The 24,271-nt window shown below is 43.6% G+C and overlaps 1 protein-coding gene across 5 annotated transcripts in view; it reads right to left on the minus strand.

Moving 5' to 3' along the window:
* Nucleotides 1–561: 561 nt before the first annotated feature.
* Nucleotides 562–24,271, minus strand: part of LOC124072792 (BAH and coiled-coil domain-containing protein 1) — a 63,377-nt gene continuing 39,667 nt past the window's right edge. For 2 of the 5 annotated variants that reach the window (XM_046414460.1, XM_046414458.1), the window contains exons 8-29: nucleotides 23,938–24,093; nucleotides 22,254–22,540; nucleotides 21,601–21,946; nucleotides 19,777–20,727; nucleotides 18,349–18,518; nucleotides 18,083–18,219; nucleotides 17,770–17,883; nucleotides 14,851–14,965; nucleotides 14,311–14,539; nucleotides 13,958–14,152; nucleotides 12,606–12,779; nucleotides 12,188–12,471; nucleotides 11,448–11,528; nucleotides 10,849–10,978; nucleotides 10,631–10,745; nucleotides 9,669–9,744; nucleotides 7,004–7,112; nucleotides 6,743–6,859; nucleotides 6,483–6,644; nucleotides 4,836–6,073; nucleotides 4,437–4,673; nucleotides 562–4,316 (exon numbers count right to left, since the gene is read on the minus strand). In XM_046414460.1, the coding sequence (XP_046270416.1) occupies nucleotides 4,107–4,316; nucleotides 4,437–4,673; nucleotides 4,836–6,073; nucleotides 6,483–6,644; nucleotides 6,743–6,859; nucleotides 7,004–7,112; nucleotides 9,669–9,744; nucleotides 10,631–10,745; nucleotides 10,849–10,978; nucleotides 11,448–11,528; nucleotides 12,188–12,471; nucleotides 12,606–12,779; nucleotides 13,958–14,152; nucleotides 14,311–14,539; nucleotides 14,851–14,965; nucleotides 17,770–17,883; nucleotides 18,083–18,219; nucleotides 18,349–18,518; nucleotides 19,777–20,727; nucleotides 21,601–21,946; nucleotides 22,254–22,540; nucleotides 23,938–24,093 (5,633 nt within the window). In that variant the 3' untranslated portion in view covers nucleotides 562–4,106. Of the gene's footprint in view, nucleotides 4,317–4,436; nucleotides 4,674–4,835; nucleotides 6,074–6,482; nucleotides 6,645–6,742; nucleotides 6,860–7,003; nucleotides 7,113–9,668; nucleotides 9,745–10,630; nucleotides 10,746–10,848; nucleotides 10,979–11,447; nucleotides 11,529–12,187; nucleotides 12,472–12,605; nucleotides 12,780–13,957; nucleotides 14,153–14,310; nucleotides 14,540–14,850; nucleotides 14,966–17,769; nucleotides 17,887–18,082; nucleotides 18,220–18,348; nucleotides 18,519–19,776; nucleotides 20,728–21,600; nucleotides 21,947–22,253; nucleotides 22,541–23,937; nucleotides 24,097–24,271 lie in introns of all 5 variants that reach the window. The other 3 variants (XM_046414455.1, XM_046414457.1, XM_046414456.1) reach the window with 3 other exon arrangements.

The raw sequence follows: 24,271 nt of genomic DNA on the forward strand, positions 1-24,271 counted from the left end.
CCGTACTTTGGCTCCTGTGGTGAGGGGAGTCCCTCCTATCACCATGCTGCTGATGCAGGAAGGGCCATGGCTCAGACACGGGGCAGTGGCCACAGTCAACACTAAAGGTTGTGCGGGTAAACAGAGCTGTTTGTGTTCACTGGGCCGCCGTTGGAGATGACTGATGTGCCCATTAGCCCCTGTCTGGGCATGAGGGGGGAGGATGGTGGCGCTGAGGCACAGGGCAGGACAAAAAGACCCCTGGGCCTGCAGTGAAAGGTCAGTGACCCATATTGTGTCTCCTTCAGGGCTAGCTAGTGGTTATTTCACTGATTCAGGTTACAGAGGTTGGCTTTGTCAGAGATGATGAGCATGTATGCAAATGGTCAAATGCTGTAGGTTATAGCTGGAGTGGTGGGATATAGGTATATACCTGTCTGCTCCTACACTGTGTCTTTAATTAAAAATAGAAAATTGATGTTTTCAGTCTGCAAGCTTATTGTGGGTGATGCAGTGTGGTTTGCATTCCACCAGAGAGCGCCCTCTTTTACGTCTAGCCTCCATTTAACAGATACAAAAAAATGTACATAAATCCATTTATTTTGATCAGAAACAAACATTCAATTTGAATAGAATCTTACATATTTTGTTATGGTGTTTATTCATTTATAAAAATCTTGATCCTATACCACAGATTTATCTGTAAAAAATTGCAGCACAAATACAGAAATTACACATTTACAGATCTTGAAAACATTAATACACTGAATGCTGACAGACTTGTTCAAGGGTTTGGGACAAGGTTTTCGTAAACTTTTGGGCCTATCTCTTAGTTTTCTACCACCCCACAGATACACCAACAAAGAACCATTTCATTTTAAAAGAAAATGGGAAAATGTCCTTTATCATGAATCACGAAAATTCACATCTATCTCTGAATCAGTGAACATCATATTTACAGAGCTTGGCAGCTAAACCCAGTAGGCTTTATTTGATGCTGTGACAGATCTGTCTCTATTTACTAAGGAACTCAAAGCTCACATAAACTTAGTTCAGCCAGATACACTTACATCAAAGGATTTATCACAACAAATAAAAGAATTTGGCAGAAAAAAGGGCCTTGTGCTTGAGGGTGCTTCACAAATGAATCCAAGTAGCCTCAAAATTCTGAGGGGAGCACATTAAAACTCCCTACATAAAGACCAGAGCCCAGCACACACATAGATGAGATATGAGATATACATAATGCACAACAAGGCAAGAGCTGCCATCACTGTGTCTAGTAATAAGAAACTAGAACAGGTGGAGGTAGGGGGATGGGTAAGGGAGAAATAAGTCATGTATTATCTAGAATAAACCAGCAAAGGCAGCACAAATGCACAAATGAACAAAAGAATGAGTGCAAGTTTGTCATAAATACTACTTGTTGACTCTATTGGTGATTGTTCCAGTCAGATGATACTGATCAGCTGATGACATTACACAACATAAATTGCTCTGTCTGAACTAGTTAGTTGTTATTGGGTAAGCATCAGACAGCTGATGCTGTTTTTTTTATTCTTTTTAAAACGCCAACAAATCTACCTTAGACTTTTCAAATGTCGAAGGTGACGTCTAAAAATCTTTGTGACATTTGTGGAAATTGTGAACTGGGTTAAACACGGTCTCTTTGGTATCAATTTTGTGTCAGTTTTGCACCCTTTGAATGACAAAATTCAACGCATTCTTTCTTTCAAAGAAAATATCTTTGTCGCATTACAAAACTTTATTGAATTTATCCATTCCAGAATCCAAGGGGACCCAGGCTCTGAAATGTCTCACCCTGCTTGTTTCTGTCATTACTAGTTAGGAGTGGCTTTCAAAACTTACTCTGGCACATTCATATCACAGGCATACAGACACACACACACACACACTATAAGCAGTGTGTGGTTTTTAACATTATTACTGCTCTGAGAATTTTGCTATTTCTGTGTTTAAAGCAGATTAAAATACTTAGATGTTTTTACAGTTTGACAAAATTGATCAAAAATGCTGGGTTTAACATGAATGTATCGATGGGAAATGGTAGGTGCAGTAAAATGAGGGGCACACAGTTAAAATAACAGAATTAATTCACAGAGGTTTGTGGATGAGAAGAATCCAGTGTTGCTTTATTTCTTTTCACTAGACGGCCTCTACAAGACCAGTTTTATTAAGGAAATGCAAATGCGACATCACACCAAGAAAAACAATGTCACATTCTCATAAAGCGCTCTTGGCATGAACAAACAGCAACATTGACAATAAATAAAATGTTGGCGAACAAAATAAAACTTTGTGAACAAAGAATACTCAGGATTGGCTATCAAACAAGACAAAAATAGACAAAATGTACTTGGCACAAATTAAATAAACTTAAGTAATTTTCAGATCGAGTGAACCTACTCTATGTCCATTGCTTTGTGAATCTGATTGTCCTTCACAGTTAGCATTGAGTATGTGCGTGTACTGTACAAAATAGACACAGATGGCTGATGAAACTAAAATGGACTAATTCCAACAAATTGTCAGTACTCTACGTCTTACTTTGTCAGTACCTTGACCTTCATAATCACGCTCCCAGGTGGCCTTTTTCTGCATAAGTTTGCACTAAACAAAACTGCAGGTACTTGTGCAAGAAATCATTGTCACAATGCAAAGCCAATATACAGGTATATGCACATAGTGGAGGACAAGTATTCTATAAGCTACCAGTAATTTCTGATTTGAGTTCAGTACAGGTGCTTGACATATGTTAAATTTAAATAAAGGAAATAAAGACGTTAAAGACACTTTGGTATTTTGTAGGTCATAATGTGCTGAACCATGCATTCATGAGCGCAATGCACATCTAACACATTTTCATTAAGAGACCCAGTCTTATTCTAAATTGATTTTTATGGACATGATTATAGTGATGCCAGGACACTCATCACACACAAATATTGTGTCAAAATGGTATACTCATATCATTAATCTTAAATCATTTTTGACCCGTGATTGCAGTCCAGTGGGATCTGCCTTGTGATGATGACCAACTGCGAGGTACATAAATAAAAAGATGTTTTTAAAATAGGATAACAAAAATGCTAAGTAACAGAACACTTTTACAAAAAGCCACTTGACCTATTTTATTTTTTTTTTTTTAAACAGGATGACCCCTCTCTCTCAGAAAGTGAGCCTTGTCCTGTTATAAACTAAATCCTTCTGTCTTTGTTTGTGCTCAGTCTGTCTCTGTCTGTCTCAGCAGGGCATATGCAGTGCAACACTAACATCTCCAATCTTGACTTTCCAAAGCAAAGGAAAAACGTAAAGTATTCTACACCCATATAAAAATAAATCAATTGCAAACATGGAAAGATACATCTCATATATACAATAAACTCCTATATAAAATAGCTTTTATGTACATATAGACATTAGACAACAATACAATAATTGAACTGTACAATGTACACCTGAACAGTTAAGACAGGCGAGAGGTACTGAAGTGTATGGCTTGATTGGGAAAAATTCAAAATATTTACAGACATCAACTTTACATCCTTTACATGTTTTTAACTTCCCTGGAATGAAGAGGTCTTGGGATAGCCCCATGCCTCGCTTTTGTTTCCATTCCTTTAGGTAAGGCTACCTTGAAAGAATTGGTCCGCAGAGACTATTTAGTCTCATGGTACTTTGCACAGCCAAATGCACTCTCAGCTCTCCTTTGGTGACATATGATAGGAGCTGGAAGCATGAGTCTTAAAACCAGTTATGAAGCTGTCAATCACATGGATCCATTAAAAAAAGATTAGTTAGACGACTGAAACGCCACTTATTGAATTTGCCCAAGAAGGCCCAGACTTACTGCTTTCCTTCTTGAAAGGATCAGCGAGTTATGGACATACCCTTCACTTCCATGAAGGTTAGACGGCAATAGACTCCAGTGTGTAACCTCAGACAGCCCTGCTTTGTTGCTGACAGTTAGTCCATAGGTCCTTGTGGCATGCCCAAGGAACACTTGTTGTCTTCCAAGGCTGGAGAGTCTTGTAGATAATGGACTTTTAGTCATGGACTTTGATCCTTCCTCCAAAGGAGTCCTTCAGTAGTGTCTTTATGGAGGTTTAGCATAGAATGGAAACCCCTTCAGCAGTGACAAGCTGACCAGTGGTAGGGTCATACGTCCCAGCCAGGTAGTAGAGGTCTGGGAAGGGACTGTTCGGCTTCTGATTGCGAGTCAGACACTCATACTCCTCCCTGCTCACCACCTGGCACTTATGAGAGATTGTCTGGACGTCATTCTCATCCTCATGACACGACTGGTACAGTGCATACTGGAGGAGGAAAAGACAGGATTAGCTGCATTATTACAAAGCAACAAATAAACAATAATGTCATGTGTAAGTTCCATATGCTGGACACAACTAGCAATCTTCATAAAACTGTAACCTCACCTTGCCATCTCGATGCCTCTTGCCTAGTTTGGTTTCTTCAGGGTGGTAGAACCACTTAACTTTGACCACCATGTTGGAGGTCCACGATTCCCAGAAGTTCTCAATTCGACCCACGTATGGAAGGTTAGGGCGTCCAGCTGAGAGGAACACAGCACAATCTCCAACTCTCACAATCTCTCTGCCTCGCACAATAGCCTTATAGAAAAGCTTCTTGGCCTTGCCTTTTACACCTCGTCTCTGTGGAAAACAAGACACTTTGACCAATCTTCTTAGATGATGATTATTATGATTATATTTCTTGAACTCTAGTGATTTAGTATTCTAAGATAACTGAACTGATACTATATAAGTAGGTCAAATTTTTATTACATTATGTAGTAGAAGCATTGCTGTTCTCACCTGTGTAGGATTTCCTGACCACCTCCACATCTGTCGTCCCGCAAGGAATGCAGATGTCTTGGGCCTTGGAATAAATGGGCTGTCATCAGAAAGCATCCTAGGTTTCTTCACGAAATCCTTAGATGGTTTAGAGGTGGAACTCGTGCAGTCTTTCCTCTTCAGGGACTTGCTGTTGGATACCTGGTCAGGGAGGGCTCCTTTGACATTGGAAACAGCCACTGCTTTGGCAACAAAGGAGTGCTGGTGTGACCGTGAAGAAGTGGAGGGTTCAGAAGGTTGCAGGAGGCCCCGGTGGGAAGACAGGCAACTCTGAAGCATCAGTGTAGAACCGTCCTCATCCTCTGAGCTGTAAGAGGAATCATTGTCAGAGGAACACAAGCTGGAACTGGAGAGAGAGCCTGAAGAGGAGGAGCTTGAAGAACCAGAAGAAGAGGAGGAGACAGAGAGACGAGACAGGAAGCGGCCAGCCGTCCTTAATCCCCCTGAGGCTGCAACCAGTGCAGACCTCCTCCTCTCTTCCTCTTCATCATCCAGATCAGAGTAGGAACTGTTACACTCTCTGTGGTAACTGAAGCCCAAGTCACCATATTCACCCAGACGCAGAGACTGGGGGGGCTTTCTTTGAGGTGTGGTTCCTTTCACAAGAAGTTCTACCCTGGAGGCACCACCCTTTTTGTTGTCTTTAACCAGAAGGACTGGGTGAGAGTAAGCCTCTGTCCTGGGCATACCACTGACACTGGAAGATCCACCTCGCAACAGCAGAGCTTTGCTGTTTTTTGTCTTGGGTGAGGTTACTCCTTCGTGATCTAACTTTACCAGGAACTCTTGTCCAGACTTCCTGCTCCTTGGCATAGCAAGCTCATCTTGCCTGCGCCTGTGGCCATACAGCCCACTTCTGGGGCCCATAGATAAACCTGGACTTGGCCCTGTAGACTGAGTACAGAAGGAGGAGTAGCCATTTGCAATGCTGCTGAAGGAGTCTACCTCAAAGGAGCTGCTGCTGAAGAGGCCTTTGGCTGGGGTGGATACCAGTGGCTGGGTCTGAGGCAAGTGAAACAGTTCATCCTCCTTCCCTCTCAAGACCTTCTTGGGTGCCCCATTGAGCTGGAATAAGTTGTCGGATGTCCTCTTTCTGGTGTTGGACAATGAAGGCCAACCCAGGAAAGGTGAAGGATTTTTATTAGCATTCTCGGCCTGTTGCTGCTGCTTTTGTTTTTTGCCAGACCCTTTAGGCCTCCCTAGAATAAAGAAAAAGTTGTATTTTAACAAAACATCAAAAAGGATGAAACATGACTGTGTCTCATTTGAACATATAGTATGCTGACCAGTTTATTTGATACAACTGTCCAACAGAATAGCCCCACAATTAGCCTTGTTGCAAAGCTACTGCTACTCAATATGAACTATTAAGTGTGAATTGTGAATAAAGAGTGTTATCAGGTAGTTAGCAGTTGGGTATTTTAAATTCTATGAAAGAATCCATGATTTTCAAAGACTGCTAAATGTTGTTGTGAATCAAGATAATTTTCATATAGAATTACATGAGACACTTGGACATTAGTTGTTGTTTTTTTTGTTGTAGGTTTTTTTGTTTGTTTGTTTTTTACAGTAGATGGGTCATTTAAGGTTTCTGGGGTTAAATCTTACCTGGTCTTCTTTTGTGAACAGTGAGAGTTGGGCTGCTCAATACAGTATTGAGAGTGTTAAGTCTGTCAAATGGTCTTTCACTGATGGGGGCCTGCTCCAAACTAGAAGTTCTCTTCTCTGTAGTCCCGCTGGGTACCAGCAGGGCAGGGGATGACTCCCCACCTAAAGGAGCAGAGGTAGAATTCATTAGCACTGACTCACAGGTGGATAATGCATAGCAAAATGAAAGGGAAAATTTCCAGTTACATAGAGACACCCACAGTGAATCTGGTATCCTGGAGGTAAGAGGCGGATGTTTTGGAGAGAAATCTTCCCTCTGTCTCCATCATCAAACTCGACCATCACTCCCCCTTGCTTCCCTTCAACGGACGAACCACCTGCAAGGTACAAAAATGCGCTTGCTCAGGTGGAGGTGTAGGAAAATGAACAAATGCTGTTAAGTGATTATGTATGTACATGCAATGAAGTGTATAGTTGAAGATACCTCAGGAAAACAAAGATAGGAGAAGCTGATGTCTCACCTCTGCGAACATAGCCTGGGTATAAGCAGCGTGAACGTTCACTCCAGTAAGCGCACACCCTGGTTCCTTCACTAAGCAAAGTCTCTGACTCTGGACGGATATCCAGGACCTGCAGGCCAGACCAAAACATAATTATGATTCATTACAGGCTGCACACACAGAGACACACATGTGTACACACACACACACACACACACACACATACAAACAGTATCAGGGCCATGGAGCATTGTGCATGGGCAGCCACTGTGCCACATTTCCAAGCGGCACTTATCTCATGCCAATGTGCCAGTCAGGGCTGAAAAGAACGGAAGCCATGATGCAGTAAATCCTGACTTGCTGAGTAATACTAAAGAGGGCCTGAATAGAGGGCTTGTGATTGCAGGTTGCCAGATCCTCCCTCCAACAATGCAGGCAGCCCCAGCATCCGCCACTCACTGGGGGCTCTTTCAGGTTGCTTTCACTTACTGTTGCCATGGCAAGGGACCCTTTGACTGATGAGGTGTGGATGTGGATGTGTGTGTGTGTGGGTGCGTGTGCACGCATGGGGAAGGGGAATGGATCACGGTGAAAATCAGGGCATGGGTGTCAGAATCAAATAAATAGCTTTTGGACTAAGTTAAAGACTAGAAGGTGGAAGCATGGCATAATTAGAACCAGCTGCTATCTGATGAGTGTTTAGACATGAGTAAAGTTGCCAGAAGTATTTGTCTAAAAACTGCCTGGAGAATTAGGAAATGGCACAATGAAAAGGCTTTGTGTGAAAACTAACATTGATCAGTATGAGGGACTACGTGGAAGGACTTATAGTAAATAAGCTAATGTATGAGATAAACACAGATCTTGTGGACAGTTGAATGCTGTGGTTACTCTTGGCTAATAGGAAGATACAAACAATAATAAGTAATATAATATTAAAGTTTATTTGAAGAAGTGTAATTGAATCATATGCACTTGTGATGTACTTTAAACACATGTTCCTGGGAAGTAAAAACTGTTTCAAATATTATAAATTCAATTCAAATATTTTATCCCGTATCAATTGAAAACATGGACATAATGGCTAGTTATTCCTCATCAGTTTTAAGTGAAAATATATGCCAGTTTAGTTTTTAAATTAAATGATCACAAAACAGTTTTAGATGAGGTCCCAGCACAGTTATCTTGCCATCTTGGCATCTTCCCCTTTCCCCTATGAGAATGAGAGCAAAAGCCATTACACCAAGGCACAATCGTGCCAGTTAAACTCTGCTCTGCTCTTCCAGGGTCATCATCTCTGGACACTTGATATTGTGCAAACACCGACATCCTGTACCCTGTTTGGCAATAGTCAAAACTTGTTTCCACAGTTGGAAGAGATGTGGGTTTGACAACTTTGCTGCTTTAGGTGACCCAGCTGTTATTTGTTCATAGACACCAGCATCCTCCTGATGGAAAAAGTGGGACAAAGTTCACCTGTTGCAGTAAACACAGAACCTCTATTCTGGATGCAAAGCACACCAGGAAGTACATGTTACCTAAATGCAACTGAATACCAGCCAAGAATGTGCTGTGGTTTCTACAATATATAATTATGTTTCATTACATGGAAGACTTAGGAAAACTATAATTGTACCTTAACATGAAACTGAGTGAGAGTTACAAATCATGTGGCAAAGGTATATAAAAAAGAAAAAAATCAACCACAGATGCTTCTTAAAATGCTAAAAGGGTGGTCAGTTTTACTGTGAAATAGACATGTCTTGTAATGACTGAAAAGCATTATAGTTTTGACCACCCTTAGCTAACTTCTCTTCACATGCTGCTCAGGGATGCACAACAAATACATATTGAACCAAAATTATTGAACCAGTACTGAGAAATTTACATCACTGACTATCTGTCAATAATGAAATTATAGCTGATCAATAATCAATTGAGCTGATAATTTTACAGTTTCAGAGGAAGACAACACAATTCTAAGTTGTGATACATGTTCCTCAAGGATTCAGACGTGAAAAGGGGCTCACACAACACAATTTAGAGCTGTGTGATATCAAGTGTCCATCTTTGCTCACCACATCTCAGCCTCTCTTACTATCAGGCGTCCATAAACTACAGGTTATGAACTTATTTTTAACATACAGAAATGTGAAATTATTGGTTAGATTATTTGTGCTGGCCATGAGAAGCAGGTAGCTATCAGTATTGGTTGAAAAAAAAAAAAACACATTGTGCATGCGTAATGCATTGTGTCTTTGTTGATCAGAGCCTACAAACAACTGCTTTACTTTGTCAGCAGTAAGTAATGTGAAGTCCATGTCATCTCTCATTTAAATTCCAAAATGTGAAGGTGTTTGGGGGATTATCCCACCCACACACAGATGGGTTTAACGGACATTCACTGCAGACTCTCACACAAAAACCCCAAGATCCTGCTTCCCATATGTTCATATTCATTTAAGAGGTTTAGATGGCTCTCACTGACCCTGAGAGACAGTTAAGGGAAGTTGGAAGAGAGAAAGCCAAGGGAATGGCAACGCTACAGAAAGGCTGGAAGGCAATGGAGAAAAGCAGAGTGTGCGAGGGATGTTTAAGACAGACAGTGTTGAGTGACCCAGAAGACCAAACAAATGATGGTTTCTCTTGTAACAAAGAATGTTTTTGTGCAGCAGGGTGAACTTACAGCTTCCTGTAGCAGCTGCTCCAATGAATAGATTCTTGGGCGGTTTCCTCTTTCACCGTCAATAACAATGCTGAAGCTAGAGAAAAAGCACAGAACAGAGAGAAAGATGAGGCTATTTTCAGATGGTTGTACCCTTGCCTAGCTCCTGTGTCATATGTTACTCCCACTCTGCTGTTGTTAAAGCATCTTTTTGCTGCCTGAGATAGGCATGGGACGATGTGGGGTTTGTAAAGTAAATAAAAAAAAGACATGAAGTCAGATAAAAAAGAGAGATAAAAGGAGGCAAAAACTTCAAGCTCTTTTTGTGGTTGCAAAGATGTCTACCCTGATACATCTTGTTTGCATGATTTCCTTTTTAATGGGTGGATGTCTGGAAGGATGTGCTAACCTCCATGTTTTAACTTTCTACACAGAAATGCCTCTTTTACACCATCTCAGATTTACGTGATTTCAGCAAATAAATGCAGAGTGAACATTGAAAAAAGACGTAAACATGTCACTGTAATTCGAAAGTCTTATGTAATCTATTGTGGAATATGGGTGCACCTAACAACTTAATGTTTAGGTCATGTCAGATTCGCTTGTGCTTAATTTTGGCTCATCTGTTTTCAAGCAGGAAAAAAATGGCAGCCTGATCTGCTCTTATTACAGCTAAACAGTATCCTAAAATATGTTTTTGAAAACTTTTGAAGTAACAAAATTCTGATTCATATTTGATCACCACTGTCTACTTTGACAGTGTGATCCTGAGTCTGGTGCTTTGTGCCTGATAGATTTATTTGCATAAAGTAGAGGTAGAGTTGTGTTTATGCAAATACAAATGGAGCAAATGGTCCACCAACTTGTCACGATGTCATCACATCCAGTCTTAAATGGTCCTTGTGTCTAAATGTATTATCCTTACTTTCATTTCAACATCACTAATGTTCTTATTAAATAAAATAACCTGATCTGAATCTTACATGTCTGGGATCTCCAGAGTGTGGACCCTGGCAGCGTATAGAAGCTCATCCTCCTTGGACACCAGCACCTTAAGTCCATCAGTTATGAGTTCTTTGGTCAGGACACAGTTAGGAACTGGATAAGGAAAAGCAAACATCACGATTAAGATTACAGCGTTATTGCTGTAACTATCGGCTGCTTGAAACACTGTTTCAAGATACACAGCGGTGTCTCTCACATTCAGGGCCTTTGCTGCTGTACGAATGGCTGCTGTCCTCCTCTTCTTCCGAGAAACTGCTGCCATCCATCTGAAAGCTCTCATCAGCCGCAAAGCTCTCCAGCAGCCGACTCACTGCTCGTCCCTTTGGCTGCAGAATACAACAGAAGGGCCATAAGAATAAATGGATGCTGGGATTGATTAAAAAATAGACTTGGAGATATAAAGTGTGATAGAAGAAAGAAGAAATTGTTTAGCATTCTACTCAAAGTAGCAAATAACCGCAGGGGACTTCACAGCGCCTGTACCATCTTCTATCAGTAGCCATTTTACTTGAACATTTTTTCACTTTGTGACAGCAGAAGGTGTGAGCTGCCCCCCCTTCCCACATCTTGTCTCCCATCCTCTCCTCCCCTAAGATTACTCAGCAGGAGGTTGGGCTATGTGCAATGTGCTAAGTACTTTTAATAGTTCTACAGTAACGGTCCTCAGGGTGAGAAATCTAGGACAGTAAGACATCTCCAGAATCAACAGAATGTATGAAGGCTGTTCGACTCTGTTCAGTGGTTTGCATGTGCCTGGTTTCCTCAATGAGGGTTGAGTACTACTGTCACTGGTACCTGGTGGTCCTTGCTCCTTCGTTCACTGCTGCCCTCCTCACGTTGTGAGGATTGTGTCCCAACTGACCAGCAACTTCTCCTCTGTCAAAGTAACATGAAGATGGGTAAGGTGAGTAGTGAGAATGTTCCATGTTTCCACAAGCACTGGGTAGGTGGGCGCATGGGTGCAAAGTTTGTGCACATAAATTATAGAAAATAATAATTCATGTGCAAAACCATCCAGAGAGTTTTAGTCCTTAGAGGGTACAGATTATTAATTCTAGGGAACATATTTCTGATTTGCAAGCACTATTAATTCAAGTTTTCAGTTAACATGCGCTAATTAAACTGAGGGTATTAATCAAAAATTGTGTGTACAAATGATCAAAGCCTGTCAGGCTCTGCTACAGGGGAGCTAAACACAGTTCACTTAATGCTTCACCCTAGCTATCACCCATATTTTTGCTACCATGAGCATTTCCACGATGACAAATTGATAAGCATAACAAAATTCATGTAACTAACCACTAAATGGTAAGAGCGCCTATTATGTGTGGCTGCTCTTATGCTTGGGCGGAAAAAATTCAAATAACAGTTCTGGCAGGCTGTGATGGCCCAAACCACAAAATGGAGCCTTTTCTTGGACAATATATCATACCTTTTTCATTGCTATTTGTTGTACAATATATCCTTATTCTGTCAAATTTAAGTAATATTACAGTACAGTTTTTCTAATTTAGTGCATCAAATTTTCTGCTTACTTTATTGATTGCTCCTCTCAACATGGTGCTCTTTCGAGTTGCCCTCTTTAGCCTCTCACTGGTGGTTGGGAACGTGGCCAGCCCCATGGTCCTCCGGAAGCGGTTACCTCTGGTGCCAAGACTGCCCCATCGAGGCTCTTTAGACCTGGGGACGCATGGCCTTCTAACCCCCTCAGGTCGGTAATTTTCATGGTGGCTTTTGACTGCAGTGGCCAGGCCCAGCCTACAGGGGGGCTTTTTCCTTACTTTGACCTCCCCTTCTGCTCCAGACAGACTCTGGGAGCCTGTGCGGTTCAATTAAAGAAACAGATTTAGACCAAGCTAACAAGCCAGAAGAAGAAACATAAAACAGATGCTTCCCATGAAGATGTAGGGCAGTTTTGTTGACTTATGAGTCAGTTTCAAAGGACTGTCTTACCATAAAGCTCCTGTCTCTGTTTTTTGTTCCTGGCTTTCTGATTGGCCTCCAGTTTTACAACAGATGAGGGACTTGGACCTGTCACAGAGGAGCTAGAAGTGAGGTCTCTGTGGGGTTGAACTCTGTAGTCTTGACCTTCATCAGTATCGTAACTACCTTCCTCTTCTTCGTCTTCTAATGGAGATAGAAAACAATACAGCAAAGAGATGCTACTGTTAGGTAGGTTTTATGTGGCTTATCAAATCCAGCTTTTCAAGTCATTACCAACCAGTGAAGTTATTTAGCTCACTATCCATCATTTCACTGGCACCTCATTAGTATTTAATTAAATAGTTTAACTTTTCATAGAAATTATGTATGAAGTGCCTTGCTGCAGAGGTATAATTTCCAGGTGTGAACCCACATGCTACAGAGCCAGTCTGCTAGGGAGTATGGGGCTAAGTTTGTGTGTGTGTGTGTGCGTGCGTGCGTTTTTGTTTGTCACTGCACGTTCTCAAGCAGCTCTTTCACCCAGTTTTCTAGACTCCAGGGCTGTCAAAGCCTCTCACAGGCAAGTGTCCACAGCTGCATCTGCACCTCTAGCCCTGACCAGCCAACAAGGCCGATCCCTGAGGTGTCGAATGTCCATGTACTCCCTCGTCAGTTACAAGACATTCGTCAACACCTATTTACACTTCTCGGATTACTTTAACAGTGATTTACAAATTAACAAAAGGCACACTGGACTTAACAAGACATAACGTGTCTTAAAAGGATACCTGATAAAACGTGTTGGCAATACATTCACTCAGGTGTAAATGTGACCAACGTTTTTCTTTATTTTTAACTTGAAACAGATCAAACGTGCTTCACACACTGCCGCCCTCACTCCTTTGTTTTGTGTCCATTCATTGATTAGCTGATGGAAAAAAAAAATGAGTTGCCAACTATTCAGAGAATCGGTTAATCATCATTTGTGATATTAAATGAAGACACTTCGAGTTTTGGACTGTTGGTTAGACAAAAGAAACAACTGAAGATGTCTCTGGGCTCAGTGAAGTTGTGAGTGTTTTTCACAATTTTTTTTTACATTTTATAGACTAAATTATTAACCATTGAATTGTGAAAATAAATTAATATAATAATACTCAGTCGATAATGGAAATAATCCTTAGTTGCAGCCGTTATGTCTGTGCAGGGTGAACCTTTATGGAGTTTTTTCATAAATCAGCAACACTATTGTTTCCACCTTACACGTGACAATCCTCATTTCACTCACAAGTCAACAGAGTGAATGCAGGTAAACACAGTCTAGGTAAACTATCTATCACTATATATGTCTCATAAGCAGCTCTTAGTATTCACAGCGTCACCTTGATCAGAGGAGTCACTCTCTGCCGCGGAGCTCTCTCCCTCATCCATTGCCTCGGGTCTTTGGCCACGGAGAACCCTCACTTTGGGCTGGCTCAGACGGGAAGAACCCTGCACCAGGGAGGTGGATCCGTTTTTACGTCCACGGCGCACCAGTCCAGTCCAACTTTCTTGGGGACCGCTGTCCACACTGGCTGCTGAGAAAGTTTGTAAAACCGATCACAGTTCAAATGGAGGTTAAGGACTATATGTGAAATTTTAGGGATTCAACAGTGTGAAACTAAAAACACAGAACTGTCTTTATTAAAATAAAACTGCATGAGGCACAATCAGTACTGTGATTTCCAGTATCTACCTGTGTCACTTTGTCCCCCAGACTCACGCCTGGACTCAGTTTTGCTTGCGCCCTGGACTCTATGCTTGGGGTTGGAGATGCAGGGAGAAACCTCCTTTTCTCTGGAGCCTGTCCCTGAGAGATTCTTTTTACCCTGGGCTTTCTGTTTGAGCTGAGTCACATCACTGGCCAGCTTGGAGCTGAGCATGCTGTGAAGACCGCTTTTTCTGCAGCCCTGTGCTTTTATCTGCTGCAACAGAGAGAGATGAGAGAGCAAGAGAAAGCCAGTTACACTCCCGGTCACAGCAGCCGCAAAAAGCATCAGAACGTCAGAGGTAGAGGGCTCTCGTTTGCTCACACACAGCGAAGAAAAAGGAATAGTCAAAGCCCGAGTGAAAAAGATATTAATATGGAGAGCAGAGGATTTGACTCCTGAGGGTAGCACCTAATTAGAAATAGTGTGCAACAAAGGAATATATCAAATGCAAAGAAACAAAGAGTGGCCTCTTTCATTTCTAGTTACATAGAGGACAAAAGGGAGGAGGACAAGGGGACCCTGACCTGTGTGCTGCTGAGTCGCTCAAAGCCTCGACTGGACAGCCTCTTCTTCCTTCTCTGACTGTCTCCGCCCCCTCTGAGGTCCTCAGGCGATAGGGCAAGCCCCGCCCCCATCGACCTGCCAGTCAAAACAAGGGAGAGGCATTCATTAGAAGAGAATGGCGGTGGTTTGAAAGAAAAAGAGGGGGTAGAACATCACAGGGGAAAACAGAGTTGAGTCACCTCTCTGTGGGATCTAATAACTCTCCTTTCTTTGTCTGAGGAACAGAATGACAAAAAGGACATCGAGAGCCCAGTGTCTGTATCACACGTTTAAAAAATTGGGATCTAACAAGGAATCTGGGATTGTTTGAGGGCAGCGTGGCATAAGAAGCCCTAACGCTTTATCTAGGGAGTGTGTTTGCAGCCTGTGAAGCACTGCATATCTTTGAAAGATACAGTAAATGGTTGGAAGGCATTGCATTTGTATGCAGCTCTATTGTCCTCAGTGAAAATCAGAGCTCTCCAGCTGCATTTTCACATCACCGTAGCACACTGTTTCCCCTACACTGAGCAGCATCACAGGCCAACCACTCCAAATGCCCTTGAATTTCCCTCTGGAAGCCTGCCCGTGGACCACACCGACGTGAGCCAGGCCTTGCTCAAACAAAAGATTAACTTCCTCTCTCCTAGTGTGTGCACAGTCTAGAAAATCAGTCACATTTACGGAGTAAGCAGGGCTTAAATAAAGTATATTCAACATTCCATATTAATTTTTTGTCGGCTCCTTGCTCCACGTACAATCCCAAACTAAAATAACATTTGGAGTCAAATGTGTGTGTGCTTCTTTGTTTATGTGTAGTCAGCATAGAATCACAGCATGTGAGCACACAGTTTGTACGTCGCCCTCCATTGTGTGCAACTCTCATAATCAGAGTGTGTCAGCATGCATGTGTAACAGAACATGAAAAGAATGGACGTGATATTTGGGCAGTGGGGCTGTCTGCCCGCTGACTGACAGGAGAGTGACAGAGGTGGCGGTGAAGTGTGAGTTTGTCCCTGCGAGGCAGATCCCGCCACGGTTTGCTTTCCATTGCTGACAAACACAATATGACAGAGTCCCTCCTCTCTGTGGGGGGCTGGTGGGGCTGAGCGTACAGTGACTAATTAAACAGAATTGATTAGCAGGGTTTGCTGGCAAGCAGTAGTTCTCTCCTGTCCTCCAAATCAAAGTAGCACCACAAAGAAACCCAGAGCTCTACCCACATGAATAACAGAAGCATTCACAAATGCAAACAATGACTGCATAAATGCTCAGAAGCACAGGTTCATACCTAATTGTACAGATGCATGGCATGCACAGGCAGGTAGGCTTCAATTTATTGCTTACCCAACCGCTGCCACACACACTCGCTGTGGTTCAAGCAAAATAAGGTAAGGAAGGAGACACTAACAGGCTGGGCTGTTACCCACTGCCCCACTGCCCTCTATCATAGCAACCAAGCCTCAGCTGCTTGTCAGGGCATGAGTGGCAGGTGCAGTACATGCTTTTACATAACCCTGCCATGTAAAGCAACATGGAGCTAATCAGTCCCCAGCCTGCCTGCTCCTTGTCCCAAAGCATCATTTCATTCTCTGCTGCATTGTACACAAACATCCGTAGAAACAATAGCGTATAAACCCTGGCTCCCCTGAAAACAACTCAAAAGTACCAGAGTTGTGACTAGCCATCGCTCAAATTTTAACACAATAGAGAGACGGACTGCAGTTTACTGAGGCCTGCCGAACAGCCTGCCACCTCCTATGTTAGCCCCCACCCTCCCTCCACTGCGCTGCGGGCCCCTGGCCTGTTACCCTTTCATTTGGGTGTCATTGTCACCCAGCATCAGTGTCCCCACTCCGATCAGTGCTGCCCTGGCAAGGAGGCAGGGGTACATGGGTGGAAGGAGAATGGAGGTGACATCGCAGAGGGGCAGCTGGGAACACTGTGGACTGCTGCCCAGAAACCACAGTGAGAAAAGAAGGGAGAAGAAAAGATGGAGGGAGAAGGAACGCTGTGAGGTGACATTTAGTTCTCTTAACCTTTCCAAACCCTGATGACAAGGCTAATTGAAGCCTGACAACAAACCTTTATCCCCCAGACCCCTTAGGTTTATCACTTCACCCACCACTACCAAACAGTGATGGTACGCCTGTTTTGAGAAAAGCTGAAGTTTGCACTTTTTCAGAAAAAATGTCATCAACACAGAGATAACGATGGGTCCTTGTTTCTCGAATATCCTCTGATCTCTTTATCTCTGTCTTCCTCTTTATTTTTACACAGCTGTTCTGCTCATTGTATCCCTCTAATTGTTTTTTTTCTCCCCATACACACATAGACATTGTATGAGAGTTCTAAATGTCAGCTTATCTCTGAGTGCCTGGTCTGTCTGACCATCATGTTATCCTTTGGACCCCTGGTGACCCTGTGGGGCTGTGGTGTGTCACATTCCTGCTGCTGGGACAGATTACAGGAGAATTCACAGTACTCTAATTACATCCTCTGCCTGTCATCCCCTCAGACAGCAGCCAGCAAGGACAACCCCCACCCCACCCCAAACCCAGCGCAGCTCAACTCAACATGCACTGCAGTAACGCTATTGAGATTTAAGATTAGCTGGGTTGAAGCCAAACGAGCCCCACGAGTGATTTCACAGGTATGTGTAGTCCATATATCATACATGCATATGTGTTCTATACTAGTAGACATACAGTCAACTGACACTGATTATGTCGTTATACACTTAATGCCAGTGTTGATTAGATTAGAAAAGGCTCAACTGGACTTCCTTGAATGCTTCAGCTGTGTTCTCCCATTTCCTGTTTATGCCAATGAGTCCCTGTATGCCATTAGGGAAGATTGGACTATGGCCAGCCAGCGTAGATGGGCTGAGCGACACTCACTTGACTTTTCTTTGGCCCTCAGATGAGGACACTGGACCTGTAGTGAGGGCGGTTTTCCGTTTCCTTGGCCGCCCCGGTCCTCGTCGAGCTGGACTGCGAGGTGTTTCCTCCTTCCTGCTTGCACACGCAGATGTAAACACACAAGCAGACAGAGGGGAACTCTGAGATAAGACACATATCTAAACTGGAGCAGCAAGAACACAGAAAAATGCTAGAAGCAAGTGTGCAAAAGTTTTAGTTTACTTTTGAAATTACTTCTGATCGCAAAGGGTGGAGATGAGCTTCAGGGAAAGGAGGAGAAGGTCATACTCACTGATGATCGTGCTTCCTCTGTAGTTTTGCCAGTTCTTTTTGCTTCTCTTTGTAGCGACGCTGTAGCTCAGCCAATTTCACACGCATTGCAAGCTCAGGACCGTCCATTGTTTCCATGGTACCTTTGGCCGGGCACACCTGAGATGCGCATCATTGCTGGTTATTTTTAATATCAAAAAACTACTTGAAAAAGTAAAACACATTCTTTACCAGGTTATCTTTGTGTTTTGAGGCATTAACACGAGCACACTGTAGTTTAAGTCTTACTGGTTCATTGCGAGGTGTCCAGCTGCATTTCCTACGTAAATTGAGGATCCTGCGAGCTGGGAAGTGTCTCGCCAAACCTGGACTGCTGCCTTCTTGGGAGCCCATCTCCAGTGCACGGGCTGTGGCGAGGGTAGCCAGGCTATGGAGGTCAAACATGAGCAACTCGTCTTCTGTTATGGAACAAAAGAAAATGAGAGTTAGTTCAGTTGAAATTTGTGCATGTGAGTATTAAACGTGTGCACTGAGCATCAAAATTTGCTTGTGATGTGTTATTTCAGCAATAATCTTGTGATATAAGGGATAAAAGGTGAGGAAGACAGACAATGAGGGAAATTGGGCACATTGAGTGAGGACACTGCAGTTGTTTTCAGAGTTCATATCAATGTGGGCTGAGCTAAAGGCAAAATACCAGGGGTTGCAGCCTGGTCACCTCTGTGGAAAAACATAGATTTTTGTTTACAAAGTAACACTGTTGTATATCTTTACAAATAAAAATACTGATTCTTCTCCCTTGTTTTGTGGTGAAGACTGATGTTGTGACTCGACATGTGCTACTTCCCTGAGCTGTCAACAGTATCACATCACAAAGACAACATCACTGACTCTGGAATCAGTTGATGATACCCTTTTTATAGAACCCTCTTTTGGGAGCAGTTAAATGCATTAGGATGCTGTGGTAAACACAAAACATCCTTTTGCATGAATAAAAAAAAACACATGGCGTTTTGCAAAACAAGGAAGCTTTTAAAGGCGCTTTAAAACAATAGGGTCTAATTAGCCAGGCAATGCTCCAGGGTGCTGAAAACATCGACTGCTTTTGTGATTGCACACAAACTTTCAATAACGTGTTGTGTGTGGGAGAGAGGGAAGCCGACTCCTTTTTGCTAAAGCGTGTGTATTTGCAATTGCATGTGTACTTTTATGTGTGTTTGGTTGTCTGCACATTTGCGCACATGTGTGGATCAAACAGGCAGGATGGAGAGACAGAGAGACAGTTCCCACAGGAAAGCTAGGAGAGAAAGAGAGGAGAGAGACGGGGAGGTGTACACCTCTCACTAGTATTTCAGCCCTGTCCTCCTGCTTCTTCTCCCTCTCTTGAGGCATCTGCATCATTAGAACAGCCTTTTAGAAAATAAAAGTGCCTTTAACACACCAAAGAAGAGGAACGACAAGCAGGCATGCAGACAGCTTCTCTGGGGAAATGTAAGAATCCACCAGAGGCTCTTAAGACCAGCAGGAAGAGAGGAATATCTGGGAGGGAACACAGAGCGACACAGGCTAGGCCTGAGGGGGGAGTGGGAGTTTGTCTCAGTGGATGCAGAGGAAAAGGAGGGTAAACTACGAGAAAGGAGTGCATTGTGCTGATATGAGTGTGTTTCCGTGAGTATGTTAATATGTATGAGTAATGGAAGACCCACAGTCCCTCACCCTGGCTTTTCCCACAGGTATGTTTTTGCTGTTGCAACTCCAGATCCGCCAGCTCACTCAGAAGCTCCATACCCTGGTGGGGGTTGGGCTGTGATAGGGCAACCGATGGGGCGTTAAGAGGGAACAGGGGAAACGGAGGTACATCTGTGCAGAAGGCAGCAGCAATCAGCAGCTCCAGACTCCAGTAGCAGGGCACAAGAGGTTTTTGGGGCACAGCAACAATTGCCTGGCCTGGGCTACAGGCGGAAGCTGAGGCAGGGGAAAGACAGACAAAATCCATTGAGACATCACCCGGGGTCATCTCGTTCTTATGCTGCTGCTTGCTGTCCTTTGCTCCCTCATGGGCTGGTGACTGAGGCTCAGGGGCTACAGGGGAAACAGGGTCAAGCTCGATGATGGTGGGCAGCTCTGGATCCTGCTCTCCAGGCATGTTGACCTTTTGAGTGTGAGCCACCTGGCTCTCCTCACCCACCGCCTCATCATCCTCTTCCTCTTCCAGAGCGATGACAGCTCCTGGCCTTTCAGGCTCCTCTGTTGAAAGGGGGACTGGACAGGAAGCAGCCTCGCACACTGGGCTTTCAGCAGGGGGGCAAACCAGGACCTCTTCCTCAGCGGGCCCCTGCTCCTGCACCTCCTTCTCTTCATGTACGTAGTTGGCTGCTGTCACTGCTGCTACCTCCACATCCTCCCTCTGTTCCAAGACTCTCTCAACCACACTTTCTTCAACTTCCTGTTCCACTTCCTTTGGTGGGAGAGGCTCTGGGAGGGGCCTGACCACTGCTTGGCAGTCTAGGTCCTCCCCCAGGCTCGAGAGGGACTGGGGAGCGTGCTCAACAGGCTCCACTTGGACTGCTTCCAGGTCGGCTGGCTCAGCCAGTCGTACATCCTGGGGGGAGGGCCCACTCCTGTAGCCCATGGTAATAGCAGGGTATGTGTATCCAGGAGGTAAGTCTATACAGGGAAATAAGCATAGATAATACAATCATAAATTGCTAATATCGATGATAACCTCTCACAGATATATCTCATGATGCACTTATTTTGGAAGTGATATTTCAGCGAAAATACAACAGAAAGCATACATTTAGAGGTTTTATGCAAATCTGAAACCTTTACACATCAGGCCAGCTCTAAACTCAACTCCCTTGATAGCTTTGAGGTCACAAGGGGTGGAAACCAGGAAAATCACTCAGCCTTGATTTCCTTGTAGTAAGAGTAGAGGAACACATGCGACCTTGTGTGAGTGTGGTATTTGAAGTGGGCCAGGCCTTGGTTTATCAGAGCACCTGACACAATTCCTCTGGAGTGTGGCGGCTGTTAGCCAAACATTAACGATGATGAAGAGAGTCCAGGGCCTATGGGGGTGGAGAAGTGAGGGCTGCTATTGAGGTGTTTCTCAGTCATTAACGTACTGGAAAGGCCCAGCTCAGCCAGCAGCCATTTTCTGCAGCTTTGAGCTGTTCAGTCAGTTTGGGGGAGGGTGTCAACAGAGCCACCCACACATATTACCGCAACACCAGCAGAAAAAAGGATCATTAAGAACAGCGGCTATTCCAATTAGCACTTTTTAGAATGCAGGAAGTGCTGTTATAGCTTAGATTTCATTGTCTATTTTCTGGTGCTGTGTTATTTGCTCCAACATCTGTCTCTAGCAGCATCTTAAACTGATTACAAACAGCATGTACTTTGAAAGGCTTTCATCTGATGTTATCAGTGAACCTCATACTTAAGCCATTGCACACAGTGCATCAAAGGCAGCTGGAAAAATTTGGGGCACATTTGTATATTTTTGTTTGCATTTAGAAAATTTTTGCATATGCTTACCAGGCTCTAGAGATTCTGGGTAATCTTGTGGAGGCTGCCCCTCTCCTCTTTTGTCCTGGGATTCAGCCCCCTTGGGCATCTGAGGTGGAACAGGGCTTATGGCGGGTGAGTGAGGGGCTGCTGCAGCAGGGCTGGGAGCAGGACAGGGTGTAGAAGGAGTACTTTTGGGATGTGGTCGTAATGAGGGGGACTGGCAACAAGGGGACAGGTGAGCAGCACATGCCCCAGGGGGAGAAGTATTCCTCTGAGGTGGGTTGTAAGAGTACGGCTTGGCAGGTTTAGATATTCTGGGTTCCGAAATGAGTTCCTCAAGTTCAACCGAGGGCTCATTGGACCTCTTCTGCATCTACGGCAAGAAAATAAAGTTATTTTCATTTCGTTTCTCAACCAAGTGAATTAGCAATGTAATAACCAGTTCCTTGAAGTCTAGGCACCGACATAAAAAGCTATTTGCTTTGCAGCCTTTATTCAGCAGTTCACCGCATTCCACAAAAAAAAAAAATCAGCATATCCCAGAAGAAAATATTAAAATAGAATAAACAGTCATTTGAGAATTTAGGCTGACTCATAACTCACTTACCCTGCTTGACACATGTTCTCTTATGGATAGATAAAAAGGCAGACAGATAGATAGACAGTGTGACAGTGATCACCTGTGAATTATGAGTGGCATGATGTTGCATGTCCATGCCTTGTGCAGCTCTGTGCTGCTGCTGCTGCTGCTGGCTTTGAGACTGTGGTTGTGGTTGCTGTGACTGGTGGCTCTGGTGCTGATGCTGATGCTGATGCTGATGCTGAAGCTGTTGGTGCTGCTGGAGAGCATACAGCTCCTGTTGCCGTAGAAACTGGGATCGTGAGTACACAGCATGATGCTGCATGTGGGAGGCTGGGCCCCGGGCACCATACACAGGGGGCCACAGCCCTGGCTGCTCCATCACATCTAATGAGAAAAAGGAGGAGGAATATGACAAAGGGGGCCACCTTAGAACAAAAAGACATGAATGCAGATACACACTTAGGCAACCTTTTCCTGTTGGATTCATACACATCAATATTATGAGCAAACACACTAGAATAAAACATTGTGTTACCCATATCTCTCATTATCTACCTCCCACAGACCCATTTCAAAACAGTAAAACCATTATGGATAATTTAAAAATCATTGTATTCACAGTTTAGAGCAATGACATAGACAAATCTCGTCAAAAAAAACGATTTTTGACTGCACAGAACAATATCTCCCCAGGCAGCAGCAATCCCACACTCTCCCCGCTCTGAACAGAAAGCTGTCTCTTAACAACTGCCTTGAGAATTTACTGGAATGCTGGAAAAAATAAAGTCATGACAATGATGAAATGCAAACAGATGATGATGGTTGTAGATTGATTAGAGGTCAAAATATTGGGCTGGAAATTCATGTCTGTCTCGTCGGAGCATTCAGCGTGGACTTTCCACCAAAAACTCCCACCTGCCCAGCCAAACCACAGAAAGGGGTCTTCAAAAGAGAACAGCAGGGAGCTTAGTTCCCATGTCTGTGGACAAGCTTTCTCATTATGTGGCTTTAAGCAGTAGAGCAGCTTCATGTGGGTGATGTGCTACGGCAGAGGCCCCACTTGGGAAGTAGCAGGCCTACACTATGAACCGAGGAACCTCAAAACTGGTGTTTTTCTGGTCTCTCGCATTTAGCCCCTGACTCTCTTGCTCAGAGACACAAACTTAGATACGCAAATGTTTCCTGTGGGAAAGCTTTTGTGGATGCACTTCCTTTCTCATCTGAAACTACTGTGGAGCACAGAAGGAAACAAACATTCAAAAATTGTGAGCTAATTAAATGTCACGGTCTGTTCAGTGAATATGTAGATGAGCTTTGAGAAGTTGTGATTTTCCCTGCTTTCACTCACTGGTTCTCAACATATAGGTGTGTGTGTGTTTGTAGGTTGGGGCTACACATACATTATATCTTTGGATGAGCACCCTGACCCACTGAGGGCCATAGTCCTTCTGGAGCAAGCAGATCATTAAAGGGAAGTTCATCAGCAGTCTTCACAGGATCACTCTGATGACCGACATTTCTTTTAGTGCTAGCCCAGATATATATGAACACTCTGATAACATTGTATTAATGACCAACCAGTGGGTGTAAAGTAGAGGCTACATTTAGTGAATTTCTAATTCATGGGGATTTACAATTTGTGGCAGATTATGAGGTCAAATACATAATGTGCGCGTGTGAGGCTCAACGTGCAGTTTGTGTGTACTTGGCTGACTCATTTGTTCAAAGTGCTTTATAAATACACTTGGCTTTACAGAGGAGAAAGCAAGGTTATGGCATACCCAGGTGATGGGTGGCAGGATGTGCAGGAGGCTCAGTGGGAAGGACCACCAACTGGGCAGAGGGGTCCTGAGGCAGAGGCAGGACAGGTTGCAAAGGTCCTGGCATGGCTGCAGAAAATCCTGGGGGCAGATTCTGCAGGGCCGTATGACCTATACCTGCTTTATGGCAAGGATTGTCAGTTTAGACTTACATACTTATGACTTCAATGAGATTTTATAGGCATGAAAGAAAATATTTGCTGCTGAGCAAGATTATAGAAAAACATAAATGATCTGCAAGTCAGCAGAGATTTAAAAACGCCTTTGTTTTTTACTTATTCTATAAACGGGAAGT

Source organism: Scatophagus argus, chromosome 16 (genome assembly GCF_020382885.2).
Source record: "Scatophagus argus isolate fScaArg1 chromosome 16, fScaArg1.pri, whole genome shotgun sequence".
NCBI classification, from domain to species: Eukaryota; Metazoa; Chordata; class Actinopteri; family Scatophagidae; genus Scatophagus; species Scatophagus argus.